At 47.8% G+C, this 17,176-nt stretch overlaps 2 protein-coding genes across 3 annotated transcripts in view; both read left to right on the top strand.

Moving 5' to 3' along the window:
- The window catches only part of Tie (Tie-like receptor tyrosine kinase), a 29,081-nt gene extending 23,380 nt beyond the window's left edge, over positions 1–5,701 (top strand). Inside the window, 4 exon segments of the mRNA XM_030391081.2 lie at positions 1,575–3,956; positions 4,028–4,221; positions 4,286–4,703; positions 4,763–5,701. Of these exon segments, the coding sequence (XP_030246941.2) occupies positions 1,575–3,956; positions 4,028–4,221; positions 4,286–4,703; positions 4,763–5,073 (3,305 nt within the window). The 3' untranslated portion in view covers positions 5,074–5,701.
- A 2,182-nt stretch (positions 5,702–7,883) lies between these two features.
- On the top strand, positions 7,884–16,971 carry NT1 (Neurotrophin 1). Of its 2 annotated transcripts, XM_030390911.2 has the most exons (7): positions 7,884–8,203; positions 11,791–12,255; positions 12,379–13,328; positions 13,597–13,728; positions 13,838–13,984; positions 15,113–15,704; positions 15,787–16,441. In XM_030390911.2, the coding sequence occupies exons 2-7, from the start codon at positions 11,797–11,799 to the stop codon at positions 16,204–16,206; spliced, it is 2,700 nt and encodes an 899-aa protein (XP_030246771.1). In that variant the 5' UTR covers positions 7,884–8,203; positions 11,791–11,796; the 3' UTR covers positions 16,207–16,441. The 2 variants fall into 2 exon arrangements, with proteins under 2 accessions (XP_030246771.1, XP_089115673.1); XM_089259547.1 differs by having other exon boundaries at positions 15,113–16,971.
- Positions 16,972–17,176: the final 205 nt, after the last annotated feature.

Raw genomic sequence — 17,176 nt, 5'->3', positions numbered from 1 at the left:
CTCTCTCTCTCTCTCTCAATCTGTCTCTTCATCTTTATAAATTTCTCTATATCTCACTCATTCTCAATCTCTCGCTCTATCGCGGTTTCTCTCTTTTTTTTCCCTCTCTCTTTCACTTACTTGCTCGTTCTATCTCTGTTTGTTCCACTCTCTCTGTGCTTTTTCGCTATTTGCTGACCATACCGTAACGTATCGAATCCATTCTAGTTTTCTTCCTCCCCTTCATTAGTTTCCATTACTTTATTTATCTGTCTCTGTCTGTATCTCACTGACGGCATTTAGTTGCCTAAATCTCCCTCAATATCCCGACCTATCTACAAGCTCTACAGATTCTGTTTAAGCATACGCCTTGAGGTAGGGTATTTTGTTTTAATTCATTAAATAGGCACAGCAGCAACGCCCGCGTCTCGCAACACAGAGCAAAAATGGCAGTTTTATTTTGTATTTGTTGCTTTTGTTGTTGCTGTTGTTGGTTCTGTTGAAGGCAGCGACGCGACGTGACGAGACGCCCAAATGGGCCGCACGGTGCTCCAAAGCAATACTGTGAAATGGGCAGCCATGGAGGCGCACTCAATGGAGCAGCCAGCTCGAGGCTCGAGGCTCGAGTCTCGCGTCTCCCCATAAAACGTTAACCGAAAATACAAGACTTGGCCAAAAGGCGACGGCAGCGGCGACGCCGGCATCGCGGCTTAACTTTTGTCGCTGGTTCTAGTCGCTGCGCCGCGCTTCAGATGCCAGGCTTAACCTTGGCCTAAACTGCAAGCCAATGAACTAAATGCTTGTGAAAAGCAGCAACAACAACAGCAGCAACGGCAACAACAATTTGTTTGCTAACATTGTTGGCTGCGCTGTGAGCTTGCGAGTCGTTTTGGCAGTTTTAATGGCAACGCGAAAATTAAACAATTGCGCAAACCGCCGCCTGATAATCGCCCCAATGATTCATGTACCAAGCAGCCGCATCAGCAGCAGCCGCCTCAGCATTTGTCCAAATGTGCATTGCATACAATGGACAGCTGTTTCGCCCGAGGGGCAATCCAACAATTTGTGGCTAACTAATTACTCAAACACTGGCGCAGCAGCTGCCCCACCGGGGGCCAAACATGTCAAGAGAGGCGGCCCGCGAAACGCATTGTGAACCAGTTGAAATTTAGTCGAAATTTTTGTTAATGGTCAAGCAAAGCCAGTTCAAGTTAATAGATTTCCAATTGATCAACGAGCAGATGCTCTGTCAGAGACATCAACTAGATTTTCAGCTCGGCTTTGTTCTACGAGCATCTGCTCCAACTCTAGTTGGTTCGCTTGGCGGCCGGCTTCACTTATATAATCCGATTAGTTATCGTTTTGTCTAGGGTATTTAGCAGCGCGCCGTTTGGCTCGATTGTTGTTGGCCAGTTGTCAAGTTGGCAATCGAATCGAAACGAGTTTTCTGTTGACTCGGCGCTGTTTATTTTTCCCAAACGCTTGCTTGCTTTTCCAATACGTGTCACGATTCTGGCATCAAGTATACGCCGCTCTTTAGCATACTCGTTGCGCCGCTTTGCTAAACCACCACAACGATTCTTGTACATTTGCAGATGTGGTTGCCGAGAAGCCAACCACTTACCGGCCCACTGGCAGCAATCGCCCTTCGATTGCCACACAGAGCTCGGCGCAGGAGCGAGAACGCAAGCTGCTGAACGTCTTGGCTGCCCGTCGCACGGCCCTGAATCGGGGCAATTTCCGCAATCGCATCGGGACGACCGGACGCAGTGCCACCTCGCCGTCGGCTGCCGTGGAGAGCACCTCGAAGGCGCCCAGCGATCCGCGCTCCGTCTGCATACGCAACTGCACCAAGAACTTCACCCGCCGCACCACCGCCAGCTGCATGCGGCAATGCGCGAACTTCACACGCATGGCCATGGCCGGCAGCGGGAATAGCAACAGCAACAACGGCTCGGTGGTGCTGCGTACGCCCAGCAAGGCGGCGCTGGCTGCTGGCGAAAGGGACACCAATGAGATCCTCTTCAGCGATGAATCGTCGCATGGACTCTTTGTGGTGGCCAAGGAGCAGAACGATACGCTCAACCACATAGCGGACGGTGCGGTGAAGCCGCGTGGACGTGGCAAGCCGGTGGCCACGTTGGAGCAGCCGCAGCCAGAGGAGGACGACGAGGAGGATGAGGATGGAGAGCTGCAGCCGTATCTTTACTTTGGCTCCAAGCTGCCGCCCATCAAGCCGGGCGCTCTGACCATCACCCCAGCCGTGGGCGATGACGAGCATCCGCGCGTGCTTGAGATCTCTGTGAGTGAGAGCAGCAGCACTACCACCACGACGAGCACCACCACACCGGAGCCAACCACAGAGTCCACAGTGAAACCCACCGTCTCTACGCGCCGCCCGCTCACAGCTGTGGAGCGCAGTCGCAGCCGGTATAAGTATCACATGCGAGAGCGTGGTATTGCACCAACGGCTGCACCACCAGCCATTAGCAGAACACGCTATGTGGGCTCTGGCCGACCCACAGCTGGCTTGGCTGAGAGCTCAGTGGAGCAGAAGTCGGCCGAAGCGGAGCCCGTGGCGGTGCGTCGAGTGGTTACCAAGCCACAGTCCGCCTCCACACCACTCATCATCACAGTGCTGAGCGCAGAGGAGGAGACAACGGTTGGGCAGGTGGTGCCAGAAGTACAGCCAGAGGCAAGCAGCACGAGCACAAGCAGCACCAGCACCACCAGCAGCACATCGAGTACGACGAGCACGACAAGCACCAGCACCACCACAACCTCAACCACCACCGAGCCACCGAGTACAACTAGAAGGCCAAGCACAACAACAAGTAGCACCACAACTACTAGCACCACAACGACAAGCACTGCAGCTCCCACAACGAGAAGCACCACAACGAGCACCACTACAACCACCAGCAGTCCGGTGACAACCACCACAGTCGGCACTACAACCACTCTGTCGGCCAAGCACATGACCATCATCGAGGAGGACAAGGAGCGACTGCGCGCCTTGGGTCCCTCGCTCACGCAGGAGATCAACATCGAGGATCAGAATAACTTGATCATCTTCTGCAACAGCACCGCCAACTGCGAGGCGACACCGCGCACCACACAGTACGCACCCACCACCGACTCCAGCTCGAACTCGAAGATATTGCGCACCACTGTGCTGACATCTGTGCGCTCCACCGTCAATCCGCGCACCACCCCAAGTCCGGCCAGCCCGGCGAAAGCGCAGGCTGCCAACGTTTTCATTGGAGTGGTGGAGTCGTCGTCCTCCTCCTCTTCCTCTTCCTCAGTGGCTGCCTCGGACATTAGCTCGACGGCCATTGCAGAGGAGCGCGATGTGAGCATGGAGATGAGGCGCATGAATCTGGTCACACTGGTGCTGGTGGCGGTGGGCGTGGTGCCACTGGTGGCCATTGTCATGTACATGGTGCGCAACTATGTGGTGCGACGACGCTCCAAGGCGGACGACGTCTTCGATGTGTGCATCACAGATCAGCAGCCCATAAGCCCGGTTAAGAAGGTGGACTCCAAATATCAGCTGGAGCTGGATGAAGATGAGGTCGATCACCAGCAGCACCAACAGCAACAGCAACAGTTCCAGCAGCAGCAGCAGCAGCAGCATCATGCACAACAGCAGCAGCAGCAGCAGCAACAGTTGCAGCAACAGCGCGATGCGAATCACAATCGCTACGAGGACAAATCGTCGTTGGCCAGCGAGTACCAGGAGTTCGACCGCAGCAACATCCGCTTGAAGAGTCTGCTGGGCGAGGGCAACTTTGGCCAGGTGTGGAAGGCGGAGGCCGATGATCTGAGTGGACATTTCGGAGCCACGCGAATCGTGGCCGTCAAGACGATACGCGCCTGCAGCGCCCAGGTGAGCCTCAAGGACGAGGCCAACATCATGCGCAAGCTGGGCTCGCACCAGAACGTGGTCACACTGCTGGGCGCTTGCGTGGAGAGCGGTAAGTGTTGGCAATGGAGTTGTTGCATCCAGTCTGAAACTGAATCCTCATTTCTCGTATTTCCCTCGCAGAGCCCCACATGCTGATCATGGAGTATGCGATGCGCGGACGCCTGCTCTCGCTGCTGCGTGCCGCGCGCAGTGCCACGAATATTCTGCCCGCCTCTGTGCCGGGTGGACGCAGCCTGGCGCCGCTCTCGCCGCGCACTCTGGCGGGCTTCGCTTTGGATATCGCCTGCGGCATGGAGTACATAGCCGGGCATAGGGTAAGCTAAGCTCCCAGCTCTTCGCGAGAGTTCATCACTCATCCCCGCCTCATCTCATTCCCAGATTGTCCATCGCGATCTGGCGGCGCGCAATGTCCTGCTCGATCACAATGGCATGTGCAAGATTTGTGATTTTGGCATGTCCATTGATCTGGACGCAGAGCGCATGCGCAAGGAGCAGGAGAAGAATGCGGCGAACGACATCCTGCGCAGCAATGCGAACAAATTCAAATTCGACTTTGGCAGTCGCTACATACTGCAGCACTGGCAGCAGACCTTTGGCCAGCATGGCCAGCACGGCGGCGGCTGCTCCAAGGACCAGACGTCGTCCGAGAAGAAGCATCATGGCCATGACACGATTGGCAAGCGGCATGCACTGCCCATACGCTGGATGGCGCCAGAGAGCTTACAGTTTCACATGTTCACCACCGAAACGGACATCTGGGCGTTTGGCATTGTCCTCTGGGAGATTGCCACACTGGGTAGGAATCGATACAATATATCTCTAGCATATACTAATCTCCTGTTTTTGTTCCTTCAGGCTCAACGCCCTACTCTCATCTGACGGGCCGTGAGGTCATCCGCCGTGTGCCGCAGGGTCTGCGCCCGGAATTGCCAAAGGAGAGCCGGCACGAGTTCTACAATCTGATGTCCCGCTGCTGGCACAAGGAGCCGCACATGCGACCCTCGTTCGCACAGTCGCGCCTGGAAATCACCCGCTCGCTGCACAAGTGGGTGGAGGACGATTCCGCCGCCTCCGACTATATGGATGTGAGCGGCTTCAGTGAGGATCTCGAGCATGGCGTTGTCTACTTCAACCATCGCATCTCGGAGTTCGAGTGCGAAATATGACGTTGACTGAACCACCCCAACCACCAAACCTCCATCAGCATCCACCTGCACACCACGTCGCCATTGCCCACCAACTAATATATGTACATCAGGCTCATTCACACACACACACACACATGCCACACCCCTACGTAACTGTCCTCCATTTCGAAATTAGCGTGCTTGTCGAGCAGTATTATTTGTATTCTCTATCTTTCCCTCTTTATCGATTGAGACCTCTCTCTCTCTCTCTCTCTTTTCCTCTCGATCGATTTGTATATATATACTAAATATTTGATATGCACAGTTTATTTTATGATTTAGGATCTATGTTTAATTAAATGGCGCTACTTGTGCTTAGTTGATATTAGTCACTTAGTTCTTCTAGTCTATATCTAAACAACCAATTCATTTTTCTCCCAAGTTGAGCCGCATTACGTAATCGTAGCCTTAGTCGAGTTAACTGCACCACACATAATACCACACCAGATCTTAGTTTTGCAACAAATGATTCGTATGTAATGTAGGAGTTGATATTATTGTTATCGACGTATATAAAATCGAAATAATATATATGAATATCTGTATAGAAATATATAATTGTACAAATAAATTAATTAAACACAAAATATAATTAATATTTACACCAGTTGAAGAGTCTTTTAATATGAAATATTGATTTTTTGATTGACAGACTGAGTGGCATTCTAATTGATTGATTGAATGACGGGTTGTTTTTCAGTGGATTGATTGGTGGTCTGAATGATTAGGTTGTATTTTGAACTGACTGAGTCAATCAGCCAATTGTCGTTCTGGTTAATTGATTGAATGACTTTTGTCTTTCCAGCTGATGGGTAAATTGACTGAATGGGCAGCTGTATATATGATCAACTGATTGGCTTAATCAACCGTTTTCATCTTATATAATTGGTGGACCCACTGGCTTGAATATGGCTGAAAATATATATTTATCAAAAACGATTAAAAATTTTTAAATGCCAATCAAAAGTTATCAGTTTTACGAGTAGAAAAGTGTATGGCATTGATATATGAATTCCTTGAAATTTTAACATATACACAGTTCCACTTTATCTACAAAATTGCCTTTTAGATGGATATATTATTTAGAGCTCGACAAACTCAGATGAATATATGCAAGCCTGACCTAATCTAAATAATACCTATGTAGATAAAGCAGTGAAATAATTAGGCTTAATCTCAGTTCCGACCTGTACAAGATCTTAGAGCTTTTGTTGCTATAAAAGCTGAGCGCAGTGTAAGGTAAACTTTCTCTCAGCTTTTTTTCAACAAGCTGGCAGCGCAGCTTTCTAGCCAATAGGGCTGCCAGCTTGTTGAACTAAAGTGCCCAAGCTGATTGCAGACAGCTGGCAACGGCAACACGCTCCAGCTGGAGCTGGTTCTTGTGAACTTGGTCCGTTAAGCAACTGAAATGAAGTAAATCAATGTGTAAAAACTAGTTTAAATATATTTTATTATTTACATAAGCTCAAGCCAATGTAGAAGATGATTGGGTAAACATTTAAAAATTGCAGCTCACCTTGAAGCCTGATCAAACCGGAAACTGTTTCACGCATCAGAGCCAAGCTTATTCTCGGCTAGACTTTATGCATAATTAGCCAAACGCTATGCATTTAGGCAGCATATTAATGAGCTGTTCGATTCGAATTATAAAAGTTCAGCTGCATAAGCACAGCACCTGGCCATTTTCCTCATTGCCACACAATTGAGGAACTGAGGAGGAGCAGCAGCAAATGGAGCCGCTGCTGGAACATCAATCAAGGGATAACAGCTATGACTGCCAGCAATTTGGTCGTTAAAAGTAGCTAGACAACAACTATATTACACTGCCTGACGGTAATTCGCAAATTAGCCATGCTCTTTGCATTTTATGGCACAGCGGAAAAGTTTTCGTTTTTTTTTTTTTTTCTTTTTCGTCTTATAAAAAAGTTTATCAAGTGAGTTTTTTGCTGCTGATTGATGACGCCGCAATAAAAAAAACAGAAACGCCAGCGATGCGGTAATACGATTTAATGCTCATAAATAGTACAATGTGCGTAGGCTCGAAACGCATTGCGTGAAAAGAGAAATAAAATGCAGCCGCTGTGCTAAGAAAGTGTGAAGCAAATCCTCAAGTGGCAACAAAGGCGTCTATTATTTATGATTTTCACGCAGCCCCGCCACGATAGAGCCATAACAATAAAGTGCAGAAAAGTGGCTCTAATAGCGTAATAGCCGCTGGCTCAGCCAGTGCAGTTCAATTAGAGGTGAGCGAGAGGCGCTAACTGTGCAGTTAAAGTCACGGCCGAGGGCTGTTTGGCAACAAAAAACGAAAGTTTGTCTGGCCTGTCTGTCTTATTAAATTGATTTGCGCTGACCCCCGTTGAAAAAGAAAAAAACAAAAAAGCTGTTGAGAGTCGTGCAGCGTCAACAGCAGCTAGTTAGTTAGTTATGCATATTTGTCAAGCTTCCGTTAGGGCTGTATGCTTCCTGACCCACTGGAGTTATTAAAAAAAAATAAAAACAGAAATAAATAAAAGAAAATAGAAAAAAATCAAATGACTTAAGACACGAACTTTGTAAATGAGGCGTAAATGTTAGAGCTTCCGCATTACGTGCGAGCTATTTAGCAAATTGAAATTGTGAATTTTAATGCCAAGCTAACGGTTCAGCGAACTGCAAAAGAAAAGCAATTAGACAATTGGCAATTTAATGTAAACACGTCGCAGCAGAACCAACGGCGCAGCCAGCCGAGACAGCGACCGAGGCAGCGCCAGCAGCAGAGACAGCAGCAGCAGCAGCTGCCGCTGCGGCAGCTCTGCAAACAGTCGCCGGCGAGTGTTGAAAGCGTTAAGACGTGTGCAAGCGGCAGCAGTGAACAGTTATTTATAGACTTGAAGAGAAACAAGCGCACACTAACACACACACACACACACGAGATTTGTTTGCTCTACTACTCTCCTGCTCTCGATCTGGGCGGAGAAGCGCTGCGGCCGCAGCTTAAGGCGCGTGTGAAATCTGTGAAAATTTGCCTACAAGAAGTGAAGACGTAAAGAAGTAAAGAAGGAAAAAAGTGAAAATTGGTGAAGAAGCCGTTTTAGCTGCAATTCTCAGCAATTAAACGAGGCCGAAGGTGATTGTCTTAGCTTAAAAGTAAACACAAGTCGTACATCGAAATATATATCTTCTATATGTTTGCCAATTCAAATGTCAGAAACAAAAGTGAAAATTTGTGATAGAAGATATTATTTTGTTGACTGCGGAAATAAACGAGTCGAACGAACTGATTTCTTGGCCAAAATGAATTCATCATAAAACAACAGCCACAAATCGAAAATGGAATCTTTTTTATGTTTATTTCTTTAGCCAAATATGTGAAATGGAAACAACTTTCTAAAAGAAACAAAAACAACAACAATAACGAAGCACCTCAAAAAAATTTGAATTCTTTTTTTTCGTTTAATTTTGTTTTTTTTATATTCTTTACGCCCGAGGAAATTGTGTCAGCTGGTTAAGCTGTGCGTGAGCTGCGTGTTGTTGGTGCTGTTGTTGTTGCCGCTGTTTGCTTAATGGCGTCAAGTTCGTTGCCTAAGTCTCTCGTTTAGGGCCGGCAAATTGAATGTGTCAGCACGCGCCATCAATAATGTTCAGCTTTTGGCTCTTCGATATCCAACGCGCCACACAACTTCGAACTCTCTGTCTAGCTCGTTCTGCGAGTTCTGAGCTTACTAGGTTAGTCGGTTAGTTGTTGTTGTTGTTGTTGTTTCTGTGGTTGTTGTTGCTGCAGCTTGGTTTCTGCTTATAGGATTCTCGACGCGCGACTTTCTTGCTGCTTGCGGCTGTTTCTCTTATTGCAGCGCCGCTTTATCGCTGCTTTTTTGCTGCTTGATGTGTTTTTCGACTGGCCCAGTTTGTGTCTGTTGCACGGCGCAACGCACGCGAATCGTAAGCTAATTAAGATAACCAAAGAATTTGCAGTGAAATTATTTTGCAGTAGCAGCAGCATCAGCATCTGCAATTGAGCATTCGAACAGCGCCAGCAATTTGTATGTCTATTCACTTTTACTCAGCTCAGGCCCGTGGGAAGCGCATTGCAGCTCGCCTTATTGGTTTAATTTGATTTATGGCATCATTGCAATACGGCAACATGACAACACTTTCCCAGAGCCCAGCGCATCCCAGCACAGCATATGCAAAAGGCCGCACAAAAAAGCTAAAAACCAGAAGCGCTTCCCTCTCCATCTCTCTCTCTCCTTCGCGCCTCAGGCCATTGAGCTTGGCCAATGGCATTCTGTGCGCAGGTGTGCAAAATAAATTGAAGATATGGCCAAAACGGCAACATCCTCACGACCTGCGCAAGGCATAAAGCCAAAAGAAACGATGTGCACAAATCGCAGCTCGTTGGCAGCTGGGGGCGGCCATAGTGCACACTGAAGATGCTGCTGGCGGCTCTTTGTATATACATATATATGTGTGTGATTGTGTGTTATTTACTGGCCTTGTGACTTGTTTTGGTTGAGTGTGTGGCGCCTTTTCTAAACTGTCAACCAGTCGATAGATAAAGCCGAGCTAGCCCAAGCCAAGTTTTCACTTTTCAATGGCGCAAAGGTCAGCGCATCTGCAGCAGCATCAGCGTCAGCAACTGCAACTGCGGGATGTTGCCGTTAACGATGCCCCAAGGAGCTGCTGGCAGCCAGCCAAGCAGCCGTGCCTTCAGACTGGGTGTTGTTAGCATTCGAATTTGTCAGCTCCCATTGGCATTCACAGACGAGCACTTTCGAATGCAATTGTTGGCATTCCGTGGGCGCAAGCATTTCCATTGTGTGACAGCAGATATAAAAAACAAAACCAAATATATTTATAGAAATATATGTATGTAAATGAATGTGGGCAAGTTCAAGCTGAGGGCAGAAGCATGATTCGCTGCTCAATGGGGAGTTCATTTTGTGAAATGCAGCAGCTTCAGTCTGATTGAGAAATAGTTAAAGATACTAAATGAATTTGAGCTAATTATAAATGGGCTTAGCACGTCTATATATGAGGGAAATTTATAAAATACTTCACATAATAAAATTTCGTTTTATATTATAATAAATTAATATATAAATCTCTTTCTATTTTCCTTTGTTGTTTAACTCAAACTCGAACATTTTTGGAACATTCCAGATTTGCATTGTGAAGCTAAGATTTATGTATGTATGTATGTGTATATGTATATGCGCATAATTAACTGTCTGATACACATTCCGATGATTAGCGGAGATTGATTGAAAATTTCATTTCTATATATATTTCTGTTGTGCTTCATATATATCACGTTTATTATATAAATATTATATAAAATACATATTTTTAGCATATTGATCAGTATCTCACTGCATTTGAAAATTGAAGATATATTGCAATATATTTATTCAGAATCTTCATTGAGAGGAACTATCGAAAAAAAAACTCTGAAATTGTCGATCGATTGTAGGACTCAATGTTCTTTTGATCTTCATAGTGGAGGTCTAGCGACGGAATTCAAAATACAAAAATTTTAGTAAATTAATAAAATACACTCATTTAAAGTTAAAGAATATTTTATTCAGACCAAGTACAATTTCTAGCTAATTTAGACTTTTATTGAAGGCAAGAGTCTATAGACCAAAGAAAAAAGGATTCTCTATATCTCCAGTAATAATAGTAATACCCAATGACTTCATCAATTTGTATCCTATAGATGTATGTCAGTAAATGTGCAAATTGAAAACTATTTTGGATGCATGCCAATCAGTGTGAGCTGAAAGAGCGACGACATGCGAGTTACACTCTGTTAAGCCCAGACTTCCGCATTAATGGGGCTTCAGGCTGAAACTTTTTCCATTATATGCGATCAGAAGCAAAAGGAAAGCCCATTACTGTTATGGTCTTGGCATATTAAATTATTACATCTGCCGAGTGCCGCAATGCTGTTGCATAGTGTAATAGGTGGGCTATCTATCAACCACAAGGTCTTTGCCCATTTCACTGCATAGATCAGCGCAGAGGTTGCCTGATTTATGACTGCAAACCTGACAGCAGCCACACAACAGCAACAGCAGCCACCACACCACACCACAGTAACAGCAACCAACAACAACAACACTGACAACGACACTTATGAGTTGTTTGATGCTTCACGCCTTGTTGAGCAGGCAAAGAAGATGATGTGGATGTTGGCCACAATGTGGCGATGACTGCTCTATGACTGTGATTTAGCGTTAGCTATGAATATGGCTATGGCTATGGCTATATGGCTAGGCCAATGGCGATTACCTAAAAGCAGCAGCGGTGGCTGCTGTAATCGCCGCTGTCATGACTTGATTATGCTTACCGCTGACATCGTGTGTGGTGGTGTGGTGGTGCGGTGGTGCGGTGACTGCAAGTGCTGCTGTTTACGGCTTTATTACAATTGTTAATGGCTTTTACTTTCAGCTGGAAAGGCGTAGAAAATAAATTTAAATCCGTGGCAATGAAAGCAAAAGTTCGTTGCCTAAGTCTTTCGTTTAGAATGAGCCGTTGAAAGCGTGCGACGCATAATAACAAATTATTTTCGTTGTTTTCTGTTTTCTGTGTGGCTTTTATTAGAGTTTTGTTTCTGTTGTGAGTTTTGAGTGCTTTTATTTGTGGAATTTAATTTCGTCTTAATAACTGCAATCTGAACGCCCATTTTCTCATCAACTTTCGTTTGTTTCGCAGCGGAAAATGAAAGCGGGCCGCGCGTTCGGCTGCCTCTTCTGGGCGTTGCTCTATTGTGTGCTATACCTGGACCTGGTCAACGCCAGCGAGGAGGAGCTGCTGGATTTCGATTTTGCCGATGCCAAGGAGGTGGATAACGCCGCAGCCAGCAACGATGACTGGCAGCTGGCCGACGAGCAGCTGGCGGCGCAAGAGGCCGAAAAGAAGCTAGAGGACAACATGCTGGACTTTAGTGTGGACCTGGATGAACCGGAGCCGGAGAAACAGCTGCCGCAATTCGATTGGCGTGAGCGTATGCTGCGCACGGCACTGGCCAAGGCTCTGACGGATCGCGCGCTGCGCCAGAAGTTCGCTGAAGTGATGCCCATACTGCGTGTCCTATCCTCGCAGCAGCGTTTGGCACTCTCGGCTTTGATCTCGGCTCAGATGAATGCCAAACAGGGTCATGAACTGCGGCTCGAGCAGGTGAGCCACGCCTACACTACAGTGAAATCTCTGAGAGGAGAGAGAGAGACTTCATCTCCCAAAGAGATTCTCCTGCAACCACCTACAGCTGGGCTTTGTCTAATTCTTCCCTTTGGCTTGCAGGTTCGCATGATGTTCGGGGACGATAAGAAGCTGCTGCTGCCCATTGTCTACGATCTGGCGAATCTGGTGCGGAGCTCGGCGCGCAAGTACATCCAGCTGGGCAGCGACTTGGCAGCTGTTGCAATGCGACAGACGCCGCTGCAGAAGCGCAAAGATCTGCTGACTGTGGAGGAGTCGGAGCAGGACGACAGCGTGGGCACAATTGATGTGAGCAGCCAGCCGGCGGCGGATCAGGAGCAGGCGGCCAGCTCACTGGAGGACTTTTTCGAGGAGATGCAATCGGAGGTGCTCGATCCGCAGATGATCAATGAGGCGCTCACTGCCCCACAGCCGCTGCCACCGCGCAAGGCGAACACCACTCGCGGCCGGCGTGTGCGACGCGCAGCCAACGAATTTGTGCACAAGCTGACGCGCTCTGTGCCCGTCTCGGTGAGCGAGCAGCAGCTGCTGGGCGGTGCAGCGGGCCGGACTATCAAGCTGAACACCACCGCCTTTCAGCAGCCCAGCGGTGCGGGCACAACCACTGTGGCTGCAACTGCAGCCACTGCCGCAGCCACAGCCACCGCCTCCACATTGCCGCCCACGCCTACGCAGTCGTATGAGGAAATCGAAGATCTCGCCTTTGCCGGCCTCAACGGCACCCAGCTGCCGATCTCTGCGGACGAGCGGCTCTATGAGGTGAGCAACGGCAACAACAGCAGCAGCAGCAGCGCCGAGGAGCCGCTGCCCAGTCCCGAGGAGCTGATTGCGGGCCCACGCTATCGCAGCCACAAGCGACCGCCGGTCAGCCACAAGATGCCGCCCATCAAGCGGAAGCGCGTGCAGAACTCCCCCTACAGTCGCAGCCGGCCAAAGACGTCGGCCAGCGCCCACAGCCCCGTCGTGGTGGGGCACAAGAAGTGCGAGCGGTTCACCAACAACATGTGCATCCGTACCGACGACTATCCGCTGTAAGATCCGCTTAGTTAGTTGGTTGGTTTGCTCTCGTTTCCCGCCTTAGTCTAGTTGTCGTAAGATGTTTAGCTTAAAAATAAAAAGTAATTTATTTCTGGTACACCTCCTCCAATTGCTTTTGCACACGTATACATAGTATAGTGGTTTCGGTGGTCGGTTGTTGGTTGTCGGTTCTTGGTGATTCCCCTCCTCCCTCTCATACTTAACGTCAGCCAAACACTCTCTTCCTCACACACAACACTCTTCACTTTCACCTCCACGCAGCGAACAGATCATGGGCAGCATCAGGCGGCACAAGAATGCGATGAGCGCTCTGCTGGCCGAGTTCTACGATAAGCCCAACAACAATCTCGAGTTCGGTGACGAGTTCGACGATTATATTGTCAATAAAAAGCGGTGAGTGGAGCAGAAGATCGACAGATCAGCAGATCGAATGATCTTTAGAAATCGTTTGCCTTAAAATAACTTTTTTGATTGCCTTTCTCTTGCATGTGAAACCACCTAGGCGTGAGGACGAGGGCTCCGCCGGCAGCATGTGCCAGAGCGTCGTCCGCTACGCCCGGCCACAGAAGGCCAAGGCAGCGTCGGGCGAGTGGAAGTTCATCGTCAACACGGGACAGCACACGCAGACGCTGCGTCTGGAGAAGTGCAGGTGAGCCACAGCTCTAGTGGAGTGGAGCTCTGTCGCAATTAAAAGCCTCATTTGCTATTCATATAAGAGTCATGGAATTCAATAATTATCACCACCAGTTACCTCAACAAGTTTCTATTTTTGGTCCAGTTAATGGGGAAGCTCTTAAGCAGCGTCATCTTCATTTGCAATTAAACTTGAGTTGATCTCGTTTCACAAATAACAGCTAAAATAATTGCTCAAGATAATAATAATGTACAGTCAAATTTGGTTGAGCAACTGGCGAAATTCTCAAGATTTTCATACACTTAAAGGTTGCTTAAGATGAGGAAGGCGGATGATAATGATGGGATATATATGTTAATAGACATTGAGTTAGAGTTTAGTGCACAATTTATTGAAGTGAGAGTCATTAGTGAACAAGACTAGAATAAGCAATGAGAGAGAAGCAGCAACGGAGAGAGAGAAACAGCAAACGAATGAGAAAGAGAGTAAGGAAGTGAGCGGGGGACAGAGAGAGAGAAAGAGAAATACAGCCAACGAAAGGGATAGAAATATATGTATCTATATATATATATATAGACAGAGAGAGAGAGAGAGAGAGAGAGAGAGAGAGAGAGAGAGAGAGAGCGAGAAAGAGAGACCCAGATAAACATATAAAAGTATACATAGAGAATATAGATGCATTATTCAAGAAGAGACAAAGTGAATTATTTCATCAATTAAACAGCGCAAGAGAGATCGTAAACGAGAAGATAAGCAAATCATAAATACAAAGAAAATAGAGAAACAGACAGTGGAGATTATATGACGGGAGAGAGAGAAATACTAATAGCAAATGAGGCATAAACCACATGATTAGTATAGAGATATGATATTGTAGGCAGCAGCCAAAGAGGCGACGATAAATTACCAGATGAAGAGATACAGAAAGATGAACGTCTCAGATAACCAGCTAAGATAAGTTAATGCAGATGTTATGCCAATCTGCTGTCGACTGTGAGCAAGAAAGCAAGACTGTATTTATCGTTGATTATTCATAATTCAGTCAGTCTCTTGGCAGTGGCAATAGCTCAGGCTCAGGCCTCCATCACTTGCAGCTAAGCCGCAAATAAGTGTTCTAATTAATTGGCTTTCTCTGCTTGGCAGCAATCCTGGCGAAAGCTGTTCGTATCTGGCGCAGACGTATCGCTCGCACTGCTCGCAGGTCTACAACTACCATCGGCTGCTGAGCTGGGACAAGGTGCGCGGGCTGCATGTGGACATCTTCAAGGTGCCCACCTGCTGCTCGTGCCAGGTGGACGGCTATCGGCAGCAGTTTCCGCCGCTGTCCTCCATCCAGGCCAAGGAGTACTCGCCCGGCGGCTACAAGCTGGACAATGGCAACAGCAACGGCTACAGCACCATCAACGAGGAGGATCTGGACTACAACGATGAGAGCGACGAGGATGACCTGGGTCTGAGCTATGCGCCGAACAATGAGCTCAGCTACCTGAGCAGCAAGAAGGTGCGCTCCAAGCTACCGGCGCCATCTAGCGTCGGCCCCTATCTGAGTCCGCCGGACGATGAGGATCCCTTTGCCATTGGCGGCTACAAGGGCCACAAGAGCAGCACTTCCATCGGCAGCTCGAGCTCGAAAAAATATTATAGCCAGCTGAGCCGCCGGCGGCCGCAGCATACGGAGGCGCGCGTCGACATCGACATGGATCTATCGCCCAGCGAGACGCAGGCCGATCAAGAGGTAAACGTATTGGCTGGGGAGCAGCCGCGCGTGCCCATCAAGCGCAAGCGTATTTATACAACCACTACTACCACCCACGCAGCCACAACTGGGGGACATCAAGGAGCATCAACTCGAGTACGGATACCCGTACACCTATCCAGCAAACCATCGAGCACAGCCGCCACCAGCAGTCTACCAGCCCGAACTGGAACCGCAGCTGCAGCCGGAGCCGGACCCGGAGCCGGTGTCGGTGCTGCCACCCATGCCCACCAAGCGACTGCTGCATCCGGCTCAATTGCATCATCTAACCCTGCCCTCGGCCAGGGCCAGGGACAGCGTTTCCAAAAGTCGCGACCACGTTTCTATGCACCACAGCCAACGACGACCTCTGTCGCAGTTGCTCCCAGCAATGCGATCCCAGTCAGCCCAGAGGCGTCACTACCAACCACCTACGTTCAGCAGAGGAAGCAGCAGCAGCAGCAGCAGCAATCGACGGCATTTCCACAGTCGCCGAATGTGAATTCCATATTCGACAACAACAGCAGCAGCAGCAACAACAACAATAATAACAACAACAACAACAATGGCACTCGCCGCATCAATTATAGCTATCATCCCATCATCGACTTCTTCGAGAAGAACAGGCGCACAGATGGGCCAGCTGTGAGCACGCTCGAGGATCAGGAGCCCGACTATGCTGTGGAGGAGTCGCGGCTGGTGGAGCAACGTTATCCATCTAGAGTAAAGGCAATTGCCGCCACGCTGCCGACTGCTGTGAATCTGGGCGTGGGCATGGGCGTGGCCTATCAACATGTGGTGCCCACATCGCACGAGCGTAGAATGGGCTTTGGTGCCGGTGGTGCCGGTGGTGCGGTTGGCGGTGCTGTTGGTGGTGCTGGACGCTATGGCTATGCCAACGACAATGCCTGGCAGCCGCTGGTTGTGGATCATTAAACTTAAGACGCATGCAACTCCCACTAGCTTAAACCTCTATACTCCCATGGCTAACATAGATAGCTTGTTGTATTAATCGCATCGAATCGAGACTCATCTGGCTTAGCTTGTAGTTGTGCCTCCTATACTTGCCTAGTTACTGCAACTGAATGACGTAATTGCCTAATCTTACCTAACTCTATGTCTAACAGCATCCAATTAATTAATTAATTAATTATTCAATAATTATTTATTTATTTATTTCGTAGCAAGTAGCGATGTTTTCGAAAACAAACAGCTAAGTTTTAGCAATAAAATAATTTATTAAAATAAAAACTAAAATCAAATCGAATCATTTAACTACTAATTTATTTATACAATTATTTTACAGACGCTGCATAGTATTTTTTTCAGCAAAAGCAATTTTTTAACAGCAGATGCTTTATTTAATATATTTATTAAGTTATATTTTAATAAAATATTTTAAGGATTAAACAAAATTAATTTTCAGCCAAACAAATCTTTTAATCTGCAAACGCTCTACTGCGTTTCATTTC

The sequence above is a fragment of the Drosophila navojoa genome, chromosome 4 (genome assembly GCF_054131105.1).
Source record: "Drosophila navojoa isolate 15081-1374.11 chromosome 4, UAZ_NAV_1.0, whole genome shotgun sequence".
Lineage (NCBI taxonomy): Eukaryota > Metazoa > Arthropoda > Insecta > Diptera > Drosophilidae > Drosophila > Drosophila navojoa.
Note: the sequence above shows the minus strand (reverse complement) of the source record. Positions and strands in the feature narration are given on the sequence as shown.

Excerpts from the sequence above, each read along its gene's own strand:
- NT1 (XM_089259547.1), top strand. The coding sequence starts at position 11,797 with ATGAAAGCGGGCCGCGCGTTCGGCTGCCTCTTCTGGGCGTTGCTCTAT. Across the intron at positions 13,329-13,596 it reads CGTACCGACGACTATCCGCT|CGAACAGATCATGGGCAGCA; the intron begins GTAAGATCCGCT and ends ACCTCCACGCAG. Across the intron at positions 13,729-13,837 it reads TATATTGTCAATAAAAAGCG|GCGTGAGGACGAGGGCTCCG; the intron begins GTGAGTGGAGCA and ends GAAACCACCTAG.